Raw genomic sequence first — 18687 nt, forward strand, 5'->3', positions numbered from 1 at the left:
ATGTGTTTTACATATGAGGCCTTCAAAATACTGAAAAAATGAAATAAGATGAGGAAATCTGTGAGAATGAGAAAAAGTCCTCCCAACCAAGATTTGAACCTGAACCTTCTGCTTGATATGCAGATGTCCTAACCATTAGACCACTGGGGCTTTCATGGTATAGTTCAAACCCGATTGGATAGCGACTATGTAACATTCTCGGCGTGGTACTGCAGAACAGCACTAGTCCCTCAATTGTACGCACGCGCATCACAGATCAAATTCATACGCCCTCATCTATCTATATATATATAATTGTATTAAAAGTACTGTATATTAACTACAGTAGTTATTGGGTTAGTAGGTGTGCCTATTTCATTTCCAAACAACTGGTTTTGTGCTCTGTATATGCAATATTGTGATGAAAACACTTCAAAGACACCAACATGACACTATGGTCAAGATTGGTGCCACATATAATCGGGTTGGATAGCAATGCTTCTACTGCCCACAATGCTAAACTGAGATTACAGAAGAACACTAGACAATTTGATACAACTGGCGAACAAACTGAATTATTTCAACATACAGTACCTCTTTCTTTCTCTCTACAATGATCCCTTGATGTTTTCAATTTTTCATCCAGTTGTTTGATCTTTTCATCCATCTCTTTTAACTCATTTTCATCTACATTGGGTAATTTTTTCTAAAAGTAATAAACAATAAACAACTACAGTAATATCTGTATGATACGGTGTGCTTCTGAGATTAAAAAAATATAGGGTACATACAGCAGTCATAATAGGCCAGTTTGCATATTATTCTTCTTTATTCCAATTCACAGTTTGTGGATTCTCTTCAACATGGCATTGTAATTGCTTTGCAGAATGACATACCTACCTCCCTACGTTTTTGTTGATTGACCTACCTGGTCGCAACAGTAAACCTTCTGCTTTCCATATATTTTTTCAATAATATTTCCTTCTTTAGCCAATTCCTCACAAGACCGTACAACAGACTGTAAGGAGAAAAAACAATGAATATATTGTGAGTATTACTGAGAAGTACAAGAGGTAAAACTTACAACAGTCCCATTTCCTACATTTAATGTAAAAATAAATACTATATGGTCCCATTGCGATAACGTTTTTCGTCTTTGAACGGTTAAAAATGTGAAAAACAAATAATTTTAGCGGCCTGCTATAAATCCCAACATGCATTGCACGCGGATTGATATTTTAGTTTTTCAACCAAGAAAAATAGGCCAAAATAAATAGAAGAATCGGAAAATTTTCAACGAAAATACCGGGTTTCCCCCAATTTGAATTACGGATTCTGGCAAAAACAGAAAGACAATTAATGCAGCAACTAGACAATGTCAGGCTATGCCTATAGCTATAGCGTACGATGTTCGTAACAAAAATATCAAAATTAATAAAATCAGACTTTAAATAGGCCATTTGCAGTTTTAATAAAGTTACTCACTTCTGTAAAAAAAAAGATTTCATTTATAAAGACAAAAGAAACGGTTAATTTTAACCAAAAACCATTGTCTGACAGACAAATTATTTTAACTTTAGAAACGGTTTCAGTTCATGGATTAAAACGCTATGACAGTAGCAAATAATGGTCACTCAACAGGATTTTTCTTTATCGAAAGAGGAGTTAGGCAGGGTTGTCCTCTCAGTCCCTATCTTTTTCTGCTCGCAGTCGAACTTTTGGCCAGAAGAATTATTAATGATAATGGTGTATTAAGAGGTCTTAATGTGTTAAATTAAAATCTTACAATATGCGGACGATACCACATTCTTTTTAGATGGAAGTCGCAATTCGACGACCAGATTAATTGCTCTACTGAATGATTTTAACTCATCATCCGGCCTTAAAATGAACAACAGTAAATCGCAGTTCTTTCCATTGGGTCCATATGTGGCAGAGCATCCACCTTACATAAATGATACAGGTATCGCGGTTACTGATGGTCCAGTTAAATATTTAGGTATAAATTTTACACACAATGGTAATGACCTTTTCCGCCTTAATTATCTGCAGAAACTATCTAGACTAAAGAATCAGCTTAAGGTTTGGAGTGGGAGAGATCTCACACCTATAGGTAAAAATATTATTGTTAAAACATTTGCTATTAAGCCAGCTTGTTTTCTTATTTCAAGTTCTCCCCAATCCTCCGGAAACATTTATTCAAAAAGTCCAGAATGCAATCTTTGATTTCATTTGGAATGGAAAACTGGAATAAAGTCAGAAGGAATACAATGTACGCCAACATTAACAAGGGGGGGGGGGGACTAAAGGTTATGCATATTCAAAGTTTTGCATATGCTCTAAAAACGACCTGAAAACGATACAAAAATGTGAATAACACTGGCTATTGGAAAATGTTCTTTGATCAAGTTCTTTCTCCATTTGGAAAAGAACTCATCTTTCGGTGTAATTTACATATCAAAGATGTCACAAATGTTGATAACAAGTTTATTAAAGATATCTGCATTGCTTGAGTAAGGGAAGGTGAACCACAGTATAACTTCGGTAACCAAATTATCTGGAACAATACAAATATCAGAACAGACAATGTACCTGTTTGTCATAAGAGGTTATATAAAGAGGGAATATACTAAATATCTTTTTCTTCCTAATGGGGAAGCATTATCATATGACATGTTTTTGAATAGATATAATCTTATTAATTTTCCTTTTATCACATTATATGGAATATTAGCTGCTATACCCAACCACTGGAAGCAATTTGATCATCATATTGTCACAAGTGACATATAGTTGTATATATTTTGCTAGTTCATTCTTACTTTCCCTTTGTTTTCACTATTTGAACATTCCTTTTGTTTTAGGAAGCTATTGTGTGAAGCCAGTGGAGCAGAGTATTTGTGTTGCAGAGGATTGTGTGGAGTTTGCTGATTGGAGGAGAGGTATAAGAGTTGTCCCTTTGAGTAATTCTAAAAAAATTTGTAAAAAAATATTTATAAAAAAAGTGGGTCATTTTGAAGTATCATAGTTATTAACTTTCACCAAAAATTAGGCGAAAAAAAAATAATTTAACTGAAATACAGACGTTTTTTTGTTCAAAAAATAACTTTGACTTCCAGTCAAAGTTTTCGATCAAAACATATCTCATAATGCAACGCGCTTGTTTGGCTACTCTGTATGCATAATCATAAAACTAACTTGGATCTGTGTGAAAACACCTTCTCAACCGTGACGAGTTGTAAACAATCCTAATTAGCATCATGCATAATGCATACTTGTGGTTTGAAATCTTTGTTTACTTTCGCTCGCGACAATTTTCCAGACGAAATTTAATCCAATATATGTTGCTGTTAATTACGTTTGGCTCGAATTTTCGACTTAAAGTAAATAACTTTAATATTACTTTGATATGGTGATAATTTAAATTTAGAATATTTCTTTTTTGATTTTTTTGTGTTTCAAAGGACAATACATCTTTAAGTTAGTGTGTGAGTTGCTGATTGGTGGAGAAGGATAAGGTGGTGGTATGTGTACAATTGAGGGAATTTTGAAAGAGATGAAAAATGAGAGGAGACAGAGAAGGAGGGCTATGTTATGTTAAGCAAGAAAGGGATAGGTGAACGTTGATATGAGAAACTAAGACGTACAGTGGAGAAGAAATTGTAATTGTTGTGGTGATAAAGCAGAAGCATAAAGGAAATAAAGTGAGATACATAAAGTAAAATAAATAGTGAAATGGAAGTTATACTATAAGGCTGTACTTAAATGTAGAACTGTTAATTGTTGAGATTACTGAGGATTAATTGAAATTGTGGAAGAAATAACTGTTGGAAATAGCAGAATTAGTTGCATTTAAAGAATTGTTGAAAGTATTGAAGAGTAACTTTACGTGGAAAAGGAGAAAGAAATAATTGGTCAGGGAGCGGATTGCAGTACAGAACGACATCAAGAAACATTTTAACTTTATATTTAATTTATTTATATGTCAGAAAATAGTTGCAGTTTGAGAAGAATTATAATTGGGAATACCAGCAGAACGGGAGCAGAGGCGTGGGAGTTGTTTAGTTGCAGAATCGTTTTAACTTTTATCTTTCTAATTTGTTTTCGGGTCAGTGTAGGAGAGAAGGCAAGAAGGAACGATATTGTGAACATTTATTATTCGTTTAATTATTCATCTTGTGATATTATTATATTTGAAAGGGAGGTTTCGGGGATTTATTTGACAATAAGAAGATTGTTGATATTTTGTCTGGAAGGATTGGGAAATTTGGGGAATTGTATAAAGTGTGTGGGGAATAGGGATACTGTATCATTGTTTGAGAATTGGTTGGTTTTTTTTTGTGGGGATTTTTTTTGGTGGGGTTTGGATTAGAAAGGAAAGAATTGTTTTGCCAAATGTGATTATTAAATTTACTTTTTAAATTTATATGTGTACAGTTGTGGCTATTTACCGTTGTTTACCGGTGGTTAACAGAAATTACATGTCCGAAAGAGCCGTAGTTGCGGCTGTGTGACACATATTCTTTTTAATGATTCCGATCATATGTAGCCCATACAATTAAAATGTCGCGTTTAATTTTGCCTTTGTTTATTACCGATATTATTAAACCTCCAATAGTATATGAAAAATGGGGCTTAAACTTCAATATCACACCAGAAAATTTGGAAAACATATTTGAGAAACCTTTTCGTACTGCTAGCTAGGCCAAGATACAATACTTTCAATTTCGCTTTTTGTACGGTAAATTGGGAACTAATAGGCTTCTCTTTTTAATGGGTATAGCAGATAGTCAACTCTGTACTTTCTGTCATTCAGAAATAGTAATGTAACCTCAAGATTTATTTCAGATTGTGAACAACTATTCTTTGGAAGACAGTTTGTCCTAACCAAGGAGGAGTTGTTCTTTGGTAAAATTCAAGAAACTTACAACCCAGTAAATTGTTATATTTATGTACTATACTACTATATATTTTTAACTGTAAAGTGAACAATAAGAAACCAGACTGTAATGTAGTTTTTCAAAAAATGAAATTTACTTTAGAAGTTGAGAAACACATCTCATTATTAAAGAAGACTGCTTCCAAAACATGCAAAAATAATACAAACTCCTCAGCGACCTATTCGTAAGATGTATGAACCAATGATAGACATCTGTTATCAAATTATGTTTGTTTACATATGGTTATGAGCTCTGTAACTTCTGTATATACGATTATGTAAGAGAAAAAAAAAATGAAATGAGATGAAAAGCAAAAAAAATTTAGTTATATTTTGCTTTGAATTAAATTTTTGCAGGTAATAAACTGAACTAGATTTAATTTGTCACTATGACGAATTATAGGTTATATGCATTGATTTAAATAAAGATAATTGATTTGTAAAAGATATATTGATTGATTGATTTTCTCAGAATCTTTAATTGTTTATAATATATGATAGGATCTTGCTAACGCAAATACAATAGCCGGTATCACAATCCGATCAAAGATCCCTCTGCGTATAATGTCATAAACCACATTTGTTACATAATAATAAGACATAAGTTACTTTTTATCTAGATTTCATTATAAATTATGTGTATAATCTATACACTAAGAAATAAAACAAACAATACGGATAATAAAAAAAAATCTTGTTTCGTTTCCCAAGGTGAGACTCGATCTCGGTACCTTGAATGCCATAGACACGAGCCCAAACCACTGAGCCATACACAACTGACTAAAAGTTGTAGAAAGATTCCTCCATGTATTTACTATGCAGTAACCACTTTGGTGCAGATAGATTATTACATACCGCAATGAATTATAATTTTTTACTATGATGATATCTTTTCAAAAAATGATGCACTGTCAAACTATATACTTTTAACTTTAATATATGAACATTTTAAGGAAGAAAGTTAATGTTAAGTTTGTTATTTCGGCCTAAGAAAATGTCAATTTTTTGATTGTCGAAATAAATTTTTTTTAAATTTAAAATGCAATTAATGATGACTTTATCAACTTTTGTTCTCTTAATTTCATAATAAATCATACATATGATACAAAGAAGAAAATGAAATAAAAAATAGGTGTGCAATGTTCTATAGTATACTAAAAAATAATGTCTAGATTCGCTATCAGCAGCTCGTCTCACAAGACTATTAAAGTAAACCGCATGTACTCGGCCAAGCATTGAAAAAGAACTTACGTAGGTCTACATTTAATGTAAATTATTCTATCATTTGTTTTTTTCTCAACCCTCAAGAACACTATTTGTGAGATATTAAGTGCGAGATATTAAGTGCTAAATATTTTGTGCTTTATTTGTTAATCAACTCAATGACTAAATCATAAACAATATTTAAGGCATTGCAATGCTGACACCACTATCTGCCTCTCTGAACAATTATGCCACGTCATGGAGGAATTGACCTTACTTCTTCCAGTGTACCAATAACATTTATGCTTTTTTAGAAAGTTAATTTATAATAACTACATCCAGGAATTATAATGTCAAATATTAAACAAAATAATTATTCAAATAAAATATGAAATTGAATTATATAAATAGAAGGTTATAAAAGCAGGATATAGTTAAATTTAATTTCTTTAACAATTAATTTACTAATTTTTGTTTTCAGCAAAGTTGACATGTACTACTGTTTATGGCTAGAAACATTATTAATTAAAAAAAAACTGGCACATGGTACGAAATATACTTAATTTTAGTTTTGTTGTTGGAAATAGCACATTATTTTAAATTAATACTGGTCCTCTGCCAAGATTGGTTGTTAAAAATAGTATTAACATTTAAAGTATGCTGTAGTCCTTTACCAAGAAGAAACAGGGTGAAGATAATCATTTTGGTAATGTTTGGTTTGGTTATATGGTTGAAATCAAATATTGATCTGTACACAACAATAATGTTGAAATTGTTTAAATATGTTTTTTTATGTATATTTTGTAATTATTTATTCAGGATACAAAACAGCAGGACAAAACAAGGGGAAAATTGAGAAACATTCAAAGACACAATGTTAAAAACATAATAATAAATGCTGGGTGATACAACAACAAACAGCCAACCAACAATAAAAAACAACACAGCAAAAATTAGATTCAAATATCTAGTAAACAAATGTAAATAAAAAAAATAAATAAATGAAATTTTAGTATATAAAATTGCCGATCAAATGATACGCCATCTTGCTTTTTATGAACATTTTATACGCACGTACATGTGATCATCAAGTTTAGAGTTTGAAACACCCGCGGTTGTATCCACGGCAGCACCAATACAATTGGTAAATAAATTTCAATACAGGCCAATCAAATCGTCTTCTCTACGCTTTTGCGGACGTGACTACTGACATGAATGGAAGAAAACATAAACATCACACGACGATTTCATGTGTGTAGCACCATGTAAGCTCGTGTTAATCTAGTTTTTAACTCTTACATTTGTTATTGAATTTATATAAATAGCGATCACTAAATAGTTAGGTAAGTGAAAGTTAGGCCTACTAGATGCAATAATAATATTGCGTATGAGTAAGCCAAATACTTGGGTATGAGTAAGTCAAGTATTTAGGTACGAGTTGGCATGGGTACGAGTTGGTATTATTATTAAGTACGTACTATCAACACGTACGTTATTAAATAAATATTACGTACGTAATAATAATACGTACGTGTTATATCACGTATGTACGTATTAAATAACATGTACCCTCTAGGGCTTTGTAAAATATAATACTACATTTAAATAAATATAATGCCTAATTAAACGAAGTTTACAATCAATGGTCATTTTTATGATTATGATTTTGATGATTAAAGAATTTTGAATTGAAATTGAATTGAATTATTATTGGCACACATTTCACCGAGACCTGTAAAATAATAAAAAAACATTTAAATATAAAAATATTCATACGGTAAAAGCATACCACTAGTTTTGCGCCGTTCAAATTATTACAAGTAATTATTCAAATTGGGTACGAGTAGGCCAAATAATGGGTACGAGTAAGCCGAAAATGGGTATGAGTAAGCCAAATACTTGGGTATGAGTAAGTCAAGTATTTAGGTACGAGTTGGCATGGGTACGGGTTGGTTTGGGTACGGGTTAGCCAAAGTGGGTACGAGTTGGCATGTGTACAGGTTGGTTTGGGTACGAGTTTACCAGTACTCGGCAAGGCTTACTCGCTCCTTCCTCTACTTGCCTAGGCTGGCCACCCAGCAGGCGACCATGTCCAATTCACAGAACACAATCTTCTGATTAATATCACTATCCATTATATTATTTATACAGTTGTAAAGAAAAGTAGGTCCAGCCCCTTGTTCTATATTTATGCCTGTTGAAGCTATTGTGCAATAAGAAAATTAAATGGCTTCTACAAACAAAAAAAACCGTATCTAGCGATTGTGCATTATCGGTTCAAGTACATAGCTTGTATAGGCTTGTGGCTAAATATTTCGATAAAAATGAGCTGGAAAAACGAATTTAAAAAACGATTTAAAAAAAAGTAGGATGATGTATTAATCATGTACAAATGAAACTGCGAAGCGGAAAAGTAAATATCGAAATAGTTTTGGCTCAGTGGACGATTAACCACAAAATTCCTATCACCTCTGTACAAATGTTTCCGCTTGTGACGTCACAAGGGCTGTTTTCTATGCCTTCTTGTCATCTCCGAAATGTACTATTACAGCCGGCAGTATGTAACAGTATATACTACATGTTAAAGAATAAAATGAAACTTTTTAGAACCCTTTCATATCATCTTTAAATATTATACACTAATTTATAAGATCACAATTTCTTTTATAATATAAAAAATATTAAAATACATATTACAACAATTTATCAATTCATAATTATTGAAATTATTCTGATTTATTTGTTTGTTTGTTTTTTTCCATTTACTACAGTAGTTTCATGTACATTTTTTAAAATAATTTACTCCACAAATATTTATCAATAATATCTTATGGATCTCTGGTATTAAAAAGGTTACATTTTCGGCAAATGATTGCCATTAAAAAAACGGAAACTTGGACGATTGTAGTTTGTACACTATATCACAACTGAAGAATGAGGCTATAAATATGTATAGTGGTAAAATGTAAAAATCCTAGTAAAAATCCTTGCTACGAACCTGGGGTATATAGCATAAAATAATTCTTACACAACAGCTTTTTAAAGGTCTGAAAAGAATTATGAAGTTTACCTACATAACCTATGAATCATGGAATTCAAATGATTTTGTGACTAAAACAGGCGGTCTGCCCAATAGAATATTTGGTCAATTTACAGACAGTTTCCGGGAGCTTTTAATCTTGTTGCCATACACCTTCAATTTCCTAGTAACAAAATATTTTTGCATATTCATAAAAAATTAATTTTAAATTGTTTAATTACTCCAATCCAATAAGTATTAATTATAGATCTTCTTTTCCAAACATACACCTGTTTGATCATTTAAAAATGTACTGCCTTTATAAAATAAATTGAAGCATCCTTTTATGAGCCATAGGAAGTGCAATGGTTTATAACAACAGTCTATTCTAGGAACAAGACAGCAATTGAGCCCAAGATCTTCAACACTAACCATAAGACAGATGAGTATACTACTGCTATAATCTGTGAAACCACAATAGAACAAGTTTGGCATGAATGAATCTACACACCAACTACATTTTCCAAGTAGACCTACAGTATACTGTAGTGTATATTGTAGTTAGTTGGAATAATTTGTACTCACACTTACGATATAAGATAGTATTTATTGTCATTTAAACAACAAGATAAAAATGAAGTTTGATTGGTTGAATTTAAAATGAAATTAGACATATGAATGCAATATATAAGCATACAGTATATATGTATATTTTTCTTTTATTGTTTGAGGGTTTGCATGGCGAAATCAATGGGTGTCACGAAACCTAAGATCACGAAAGCTAAGACCCCCTAAGACCACAAAACCTAAGATCCAAAACCTAAGATTACCAATAGTTCTCTTTCGCACCTGCCTTGTATTTTAACTCTAAATTTGTTAACCAACTTTATCCTGAATACCACACCTAAGAATTAGATTAAGAAGAATCAATAAAATAACAATAAATTCTTTAAATAAATTTATGATTTTGCCAAAAGAGCAACATTAATCGAGTGCTAAAAACTATGTGGAATCCCTCTATTTAACTCATTTTTTGGGGAAATCATGTTTAATTCAATATATTTTGTCACTTTCAATACAAATAAAATGTTACTGTTGATACTTTACACGGTTTTGTCCTTATGACTAGGCCTAGGGTAAGTAGTGATGCTGATTTTAAGATCAATTAATATTCTTTGAAAATAGAAAAGTATCAGCAGTAACATATTACAGTATTTTTATTGACAAATATATTGAACAAATTAAACATGCATTTCACCAATAAATGCATTAAATGTAGACGCATTCCATCGAGTTTTTAGCCCTCTATTATTGTTGCTCTTTTGGCGCTCCATAGAAACGAAAATATTGAAAGTTGAGTATGCGAAAGTGTGCAAGAAAAACGTCTGTAAAATTACCAATTTTTATTTATAAATAATATTAATAATAAATAAGTATTTATTTGTTACTTTTTATGTGGATCTCTTTCATAAAAGTACTTATGAGGCCTAATTCCAAGGTGTGGTATTCAGGATAAAGTTAGTTTAGAGTCAAAATAGAAATGCAGGTGCGAAAGGGAAACACCCACTGAAACCAACACAATAGATTAAATATATATCAACAAACAAATTGTCATATTTACTCAACGGGAGAAAATATTGTGAGTTTTTTTTCTGTTTGTGATAAGTATTTAATTAAATTTATGGTAAAAAGCATTAATAAGTGAAACCTACTATGTTTAAAATTGTGTATAGATAAACAATTATTGTTTTTAAGCTGTCGTATATCTTAGAATTTGTAATCTTAGGTCTTGGGTCATCGTGATCTTAGGTCTTAGGGGATCTTAGCTTTCGTGTCTCCGAAGACATTATATTCTTTCTCGAAAAGAAATGATGATGGTGGTTTGCGGGCAGGCTCCCACTTGAGGGCATAGTTCATGAACTATACCATTTGTGGAGAGGGGGATTCAATGAAAACTTCTTCTTTTCGAGTTATATCTCGCTCTTCGAGGAGAAAGGCTATTGTTGGTTTATCCAGGTAAGCTAGGCACGAAATAGACTCAATATGTTGATATAAAGTTTGCAATCAAGACAGAACGATCAAAGTATATTGATCGAAACGTAGAGAAACTCACCAGTTCTTTTCAGAACTATATACATGTTCTGTACATGTGGTGTACCGCAAACTTTATATCAATATATTTTATCTATAGTTTTATTGGTTGTTAATTATCTTTCTCGATACAGTATTAAAAAAAAGATATACTTCTAATAACAAATATAGTTTAATTAGGTGATCATTTAGAATAAATATAAAAATAAAATAGGCGTTTCAAAAAATGACTGCGCAAAAATGCGTTTTTGCGCGCACGATTCTTAAAAAGTGTAAAAATAATTTTTGGAAATCGCATTCTACTCACCATCCTTCGTACATTCACCGAATTTGAGTCTGTTCCGACTTAAAATAGTGCTATACGAGCATGTTAAAAATGACAAAATGCGCACATTAATTGCATAAAAGTGCTGAAAATGATGAAAAATAAGGCATTTTTAAAATGAAAATAATTCTTCAGAATGCACGATGACCCCCATTTTTTAAAAATTATTCTGGAAGCCATTGAGTTGTAGATATGAATTCATGTACACATTTGACGTACAAAATGTTGTGACGTCACCAAATGGCCACTCCAATTTAAAAATTAGGTTTTTTTCTCTTTCGTCATAGATTATCACATTCAACAGAGCGCATCTCGGTTATTTTGTGCCCGATTTTCGCTCAAATTTTAGTATATGATTGCTCAATTAATTATCTTTCTCATGAGTTGTCAACATTTTCATTATGATGACTTCATCACGCGTAAAAACTTGAATAACGTAGGTCGTGTAATTTCACCTACACCATATTTTTTAATATCTTGCAGCTCTTCAGAAATAAAGGTGACCTTGATGATTTTAATTTATTATGAAAGCTGATGAAATGTAGATATGAATTCATATAACAATTAAGCCTATCGGATGTTTTGACGTTATGAAATGACCAGTTGAAGTTAAAAAGTAGTCTTTTTCTCTCTTTCGTCAAATTTATACAAATTTTAAAGAGTGCGCAGTGCGCTTCTACGTGCCAAATTTTCTTCCAAATATTATAATTGTTTGCTCAATTCATTATCTTTCGAAAATGTGTTCTTCAAGTTTATTTTGACAACGTCATCATACCAAAAAATTAGAACATGATGTGGTTCCCATAATTTCACCTATGTTACACTGTATATAGAATACAGTACACAGTACCGTATAGAGTATATTCTTTGACACATATTAGGCACCAATCAACACCATAAGCATATGCATCAGGTAATAGGATTGCATAAATCAATATTTTGCGGTCATATTTAACGTACGTGCATGTTTAAAAAAATTAAATATCATTAAAATAATAAAAATGATCACCTATAATTCGTCAAAGTGACGAATTAAATTCTAGTTTTATCTATTAATATTTAAAGATACTGTATAATAGAAAAAAAAAAGAAATAAAGACACTTTCTATAAATATCAATCCATGTGCAATGCATTCTGGTGTTTATAGGGGGCCACATACATTATTAGAATCGGCTTATTTTTCACATTTTAAACTGTTTAAAGACGAAAATATAAACACAATATTAAGGTACACATAGTATTTATTTTTACATGCATTAAATTGAAAAACTTGAACTAATACATTTATTTTTTTTTAAAGTATTACAAATCCATATCTCAAATGACCATCCATTTTTTGCTAGCCTTCATTGTTTTTTTTTAAATAATTGTACAGTAATTTATTCACAGTAAAGCCATAATAAGAGACAACAATGACATCACTGCTTGAGTCATAATCTTTAAACATCTGCCTTAAATTACCTACAATTGAAATATTAACAAGTAAATCCAACTATACTAGAAACCCTCTCAAATTGCATCTATAATTCAAAAAGGATTTGAAAAGTTCAATAACTAATTGGGATACTGTATACATACTATTTAATCTCATACAAATATCTCATATAAATAATTGTATTATTTGTAAATAATAGTGGAAAAAACATTGCATTGTTCACAATATATTGACATTAGCATTCACAGGCACGGATTTAAGCCGATCAGACATCTATGTTTGATTAACTCTCTTACACCTCTGTTTCAATTATAAATTTGATAATTCCAATGTCCAAAATGTTGTTTAATTGATCATGGTCTATTTTGTTCAGTGAAAACCCCCAAAACTAACAATCTACAAAAATGATCAGCATTGCATGTTTTATTTTATATTATAATCATCTTGCATAGTAATTTGTATTTCATAATATTCTATTCTAACTATTGCATTTCAAATTGCAATCAAAGAAATGGTAATTAAATAAATTAAAAGTAATTGCTTTAGGATTCTTATAAAAGACTAATTAAGGATTTGGTGAAGTAAATACTAAAATACATACTGTACAATAGATATTAATTAAATGTATTGCATAGTGACATTTTTCAAATTAAAGCAAAATGTTAAAGATGTATTGTCCCTTGAAACACAAAAAATGAAGGTCAAAATATTCTAATTTAAATTGGTCATATCAAAGTAATATTAAAGTTATTCACTTTAAGTCGAAAATTCGAGCCAAAAACAAAAAGTTTACGTAATTAACAGGTAAATTAGTTTAATTACATTTCCTCTGGAAAATCGTCGCGAGCAAAAGTAAACAATGATTTCAAACCACGAGTATGCATTATGAAAGCGCGTTTCATTATGGGATATGTTTTGATCGAAAACTTTAACTGGAAGTCAAAGTTATTTTTTGAACAAAAACACATCTGTATTTCAGTTAAATTTTTTTTTTTCGACTAATTTTTTGTGAAAGTTAATAACTATTATGATACTTCAAAATGACACACCTTTTTTCGCAATCTTTTTTTTAATATTTTTTTGGAATTAGTCAAAGGGACAATACATCTTTAATATAAAGTTTTCGGTACACCACGTATATTAGTTCTGAAAAGAACTGTTGAGGTTCTGAAAAGAACTGTTGAGGTTCTGAAAAGAACTGTTGAGGTTCTGAAAAGAACTGTTGAGGTTCTGAAAAGAACTGTTGAGGTTCTGAAAAGAACTGTTGAGGTTCTCGACGTTTCAATCAATATGCTTTGATCATCCTCAGGATTGAGAATGCAGAAAGTCCAGGAGACATTGCTATTGTTTTTAGCTTGTCTCACCTTGCTTTTCATACCTATCAGAAACACTGCTCTTCTATAGCCAGTTTCCATTCACTATTGTTCATGAGAAACAATGCTCTGCTATAGCTAGTTTCAATCCCCTCCTGCACCCCCCGCCCCCACTGTGTGAACTTGCCTTTGTTTCTGGCTTTCACACCAGTCCCACCCTTTTCCAATAAGTTTCCTAGACTTTCTGCATTCTCACTTCTGAGAACGATCAAAGCATATCGATCGAAACGTTGAGAAACACAACAACTAATATACGTGGTGTACTGCAAACATATATCAACATTTGATTTCACCATGCAAACCTTCAAACAATACATAAAGCAAAATGGTAAAATCTCAAGTGCATTGTGCAATTTTTTGGTTTACTTTCATTATTTCTTATTTCTTTTTTGCCTTATTAAATACAAATTTTATATTAAAAATAACATTTACATGCTTCAATTCAATTTATTCCGGATTTTACAAAACAAACAATAACACATACATCACACATGCTAGACCCGAGGGACTCCTACAGCGAACTCAACCGCTTTCGATGGGACTGTATCTGTAGTAAATGGCGAAGAACTAACAAAATTAATTTAACTACTTATTGTTTATAGAACACTAAGTAGGTAAAGTAATCTTTCCAGGATGTAAAATTTCTGAGTTTGATCTCCTAAATGGGAGTCCATAAGGTATATTACCATTACAAGAGCGTGGAGGTGGTATCGGAGGAATACGCTGTAGTCGTGCCTGTCGACCTAAATTAACATAATAATGATCCTTATTTTGATTGTCACAAATTCTATTAGCAATTTCAGAATTTGGTCGTCTAGGTGCGGGAAGCGGTGGTGGAATATCTTCCTCAGCGAGTTCACTAATATCAATTATCGCTTCATTTTCTGTTTCAATAAATGTTTCAGTTTTAACAAATGTAGTATCTGTAATAGTAGAAGAAACAGTATCTTGATTTTGGATTACTTCAAAGGCATGTAAATTTGGATCACTTTGGCTTAAAGCAGCAGTCAGATTTGGCACTTCAATTTTTACTTTTAAGTTTGCGTGAACTGGAGGCATCATGGTATGACTACCTCGCATGAAATTTTTAGATGGTTGATCAATGTAAAGGCTTCGGTGTCTGGAAACCGATTCCACATTTTCATAGTCTGTTTCGTATAGCACACTTTGTCGATTAATCACAGAGTCTGAATAGCGGCGACCTCGCAGCTGAATTGCCTGGTTAGCTATATCTTCTGATTTCTGGTCTTTTGATTGGTTTTTAAGATTTTGCCGCTCTTTCTTTAATTTTGAATGATACCATAAAACAACTATGGAAAAAACAAAAAGGATAATACAAGCCATCATTGGACCAACCAAAATACTAATATGTTGCATATCCATAGACGTTGCAGATTCAACTACATTGTTTGGTTGTGATTTTGATGCAATTGGCGATGATGAAACAAATGTAGTAGTTGAAGCTACAGATGTTGACGGTTTTGCTACCCTTATGGGTTCAATTGTCGTGACAGTGGGTGCATTTTTCATCATTATGATAGCTGTAGCATTTATACTTAAGTGCCATCTATCGGTTACTTGGCATATTACTTTATATTCTCCTATAGCTCCTTTGATATTTTTCATGCTCAAGCTTTGACTGTTATTAGCAAGGAACATACTAGACGGTTGCAGAGCTCCCTCAATATACCAACGGTACTCAATAATTTCCCAAGATTGAACCATAATACATTGAAAAGATAGGTCATCACCATAGTCGATAGCTTTATTTGATGGCAATATTAGAACTGGTAATTTAGGCAGATCTGGTAAAAGGGTACACGACTCTGGAGCAGACAAAGCAGCACTATTTGTTGAACAGAATTGAACAGAATTTTTATTAGATTGTTCAGTTTCTTTAAGCAGAACGGTACCATTCTGTAGATTAAGTACACTTAGAGTACGGTCAACATCTGGCCAGCTACTGTGAGCAGAACGAGTAGCCGATGGATTTGGCTTAAAATCATCGAGCATACTTTCGCAGCGAATAGTCGCTTGTCCAGAGGGCGTCAACAGCATTTTAGAACCATTGTAATGTTTGCAAGGGGTATATCCTTCAATAGGAGGTTCAATGACGTTTAACACTATAACGTCTGAATGAATTTCAGGTACATTACCATCTTTCAAAATGCACTGAAACTGTCCAGTATCTTCCTCAGTTACATTTCTAATCATTAAAGAATATCGCTTTCTTGGCTTATCGATTTCTACAGATATTCTGTCTGTTGGTGTACTAGACAACAGAATATGGTTCTTACTCAAACGACGTGGATCATACAATTTATACCATTGGAACTGACGCTCTGATCTGGATGAGTTTGTTCCAGATGCAATGCAGGACATTGTAACTGTTTCACCAGTGAAAGCAATAATGTCTTTTGGTTCTACACGCCATGTAACAGCACCGTGACTTACATATACAAACGTTACTATCAAAAGTTGTATTAGTACATACATATTTTCAATACTTCTAAGAATCCAACTAAGAGTTGGCTAATCAAACATATTAAATCCTGGATAAATTCAAATACTGTAAAGTGTAATGAAGTTCCAAAACAGCGAATGGTCAAAATTACAATGATATAATTTCACAGTTGGTAGTAAGACACTGGATTTGATAGTCTTCAATAAGCAGAGAAACGAAATGATACAATGTTGCAATAACGCACACTTTTAAGAGATACACATGCAACAACGCTCTACTTGTCAGTTACTGAAAATCACTTTAGTTATAGCATAGTGTATCGGAAGGAAACTCTTAGAGTTGATGGCAAGACTGTGTCTTAGTCATGGTACATCAGCTGATTGGTTCATCCTGTGGGGGCGGGAATGCACACAGAAATATGTGTGTATACTGGACACTTTGATGTTTAAAATTTACTATGATGTCAAAACAAGATAACAAAAACTATGTTTTTTTGTAATTCATTAAAAGTTACAAGGACAATCAATCTGTGTACAATTCATCTACTCAGTGACTTTATTTAAGCTACAGACAATAGGAATATTAAGATTGTCACAATGAACATTATTTTTGATAGAATAGAAGATGTGCAGACCCAAATGATGATGTGGGGAGTGTGGGAGTCCATGACCCATCTAATGTTATTAATTCAGATAAAATCAAAACAAATGATTATAAAGTATAATTTGTTTTGAAAATTAGCTCAATTCAATAAACATCCTGTGTTTTCAATTGAAAATATGAGTTTTATATTTTATTTTCCCACTATTTCTATTGCGGTCAACATGGTTTGTGTTGATACTGAATAAAATTTAGTACAATGGTGTGCAAAAAAGAAATAATTAATTGTTTTGTATTAATAGAAGAATATTATCTCTGCTCTGCCAAGTTTATTAAATGGAACAGTCAATCTTGAAGTCATTATAAGATTTTACCCTTTCAACTAAATATTTTTTAAATTTGTATTTAAAGACACTTGAATGTATACAATTGGTTAATTTTGTATCACATGACATTCAATATTATTAGTCTAGTTTAATTAAAAACCATGTCCACTTGTAGTGTGTTCTGTCACCTTCACCTTTTTCGAATAGCCTAGCTTCCCACATTGCCTTCAACATTGATTCAAGATGGAAGCAATGATTATTACTATTATTGAATACATACCATACCCGATCCAATACCACCACCTAAAGAGTGTGTAAAAAACTTTAATAATATCCCATAATATTAACCCCTGTATTGAGCATAAACATTCATTAAAGTATAAAATTCCAGTAGGCAATAATAACAAATCAAATCTTCACTAGTTTTTTTTTTTGTCCCTTTTTTTTATTGAATATATACACTTGGTTTTACCAAATAGGCAACACAGTTACAGTTTGACAATAAAGTGCATCATATCTAAAATGTTAAGACAACAGTAATAAAACATGTCAGTTTTAGATTTTTAAAATAAAAAGTTGGGTTTATAAGAAACATAACAAAATATATATAAATGAAGAAGTACCTTTGTTGAATGTTAATCAATGTCATTTTCATATAAACAAGAAATATTTTGTCTTGTCAATTGAAATGGTTAATTGCATTTCAATAGAATTTAAAAACCCTGAAACAGCTGTCATTAGAATCAATTAATTTCCTGTTGATGGTTTTCACTAACTGTAGGCCTACTCTCTCAGCCTTTTTTCTTTCAAAATAGGTAGCATTTAATTGTCTGTGTGAACCTTTACAGTGAGCAATAAAATCAACATTAAGCGTAAAAGTAAGAACTACTGTATGACTGTTAGCTAATTAGCACATTTAAAGATTTAGGTTA

General features: G+C 31.7%; 2 protein-coding genes across 4 annotated transcripts in view; both read right to left on the bottom strand.

Annotated features, from left to right (window-relative positions):
* The window catches only part of LOC144840178 (homologous-pairing protein 2 homolog), an 84135-nt gene that overhangs the window by 41544 nt on the left and 23904 nt on the right, over positions 1-18687 (bottom strand). For all 3 annotated transcript variants that reach the window (XM_078695909.1, XM_078695910.1, XM_078695908.1), the window contains exons 3-4: positions 908-997; positions 574-685 (exon numbers count right to left, since the gene is read on the bottom strand). In XM_078695909.1, coding sequence (XP_078552035.1) covers positions 574-685; positions 908-997 — 202 coding nt within the window. The remainder of the gene's footprint in view (positions 1-573; positions 686-907; positions 998-18687) is intronic.
* Positions 14483-17003, bottom strand: LOC144840157 (uncharacterized). The gene has a single exon (XM_078695866.1). It carries the CDS (start codon positions 16859-16861, stop codon positions 14972-14974), a length of 1890 nt encoding a protein of 629 aa, XP_078551992.1. The 5' UTR covers positions 16862-17003; the 3' UTR covers positions 14483-14971.

Source organism: Antedon bifida, chromosome 4 (assembly GCF_963402885.1).
Source record: "Antedon bifida chromosome 4, ecAntBifi1.1, whole genome shotgun sequence".
In the NCBI taxonomy this organism is placed as follows: domain Eukaryota; kingdom Metazoa; phylum Echinodermata; class Crinoidea; order Comatulida; family Antedonidae; genus Antedon; species Antedon bifida.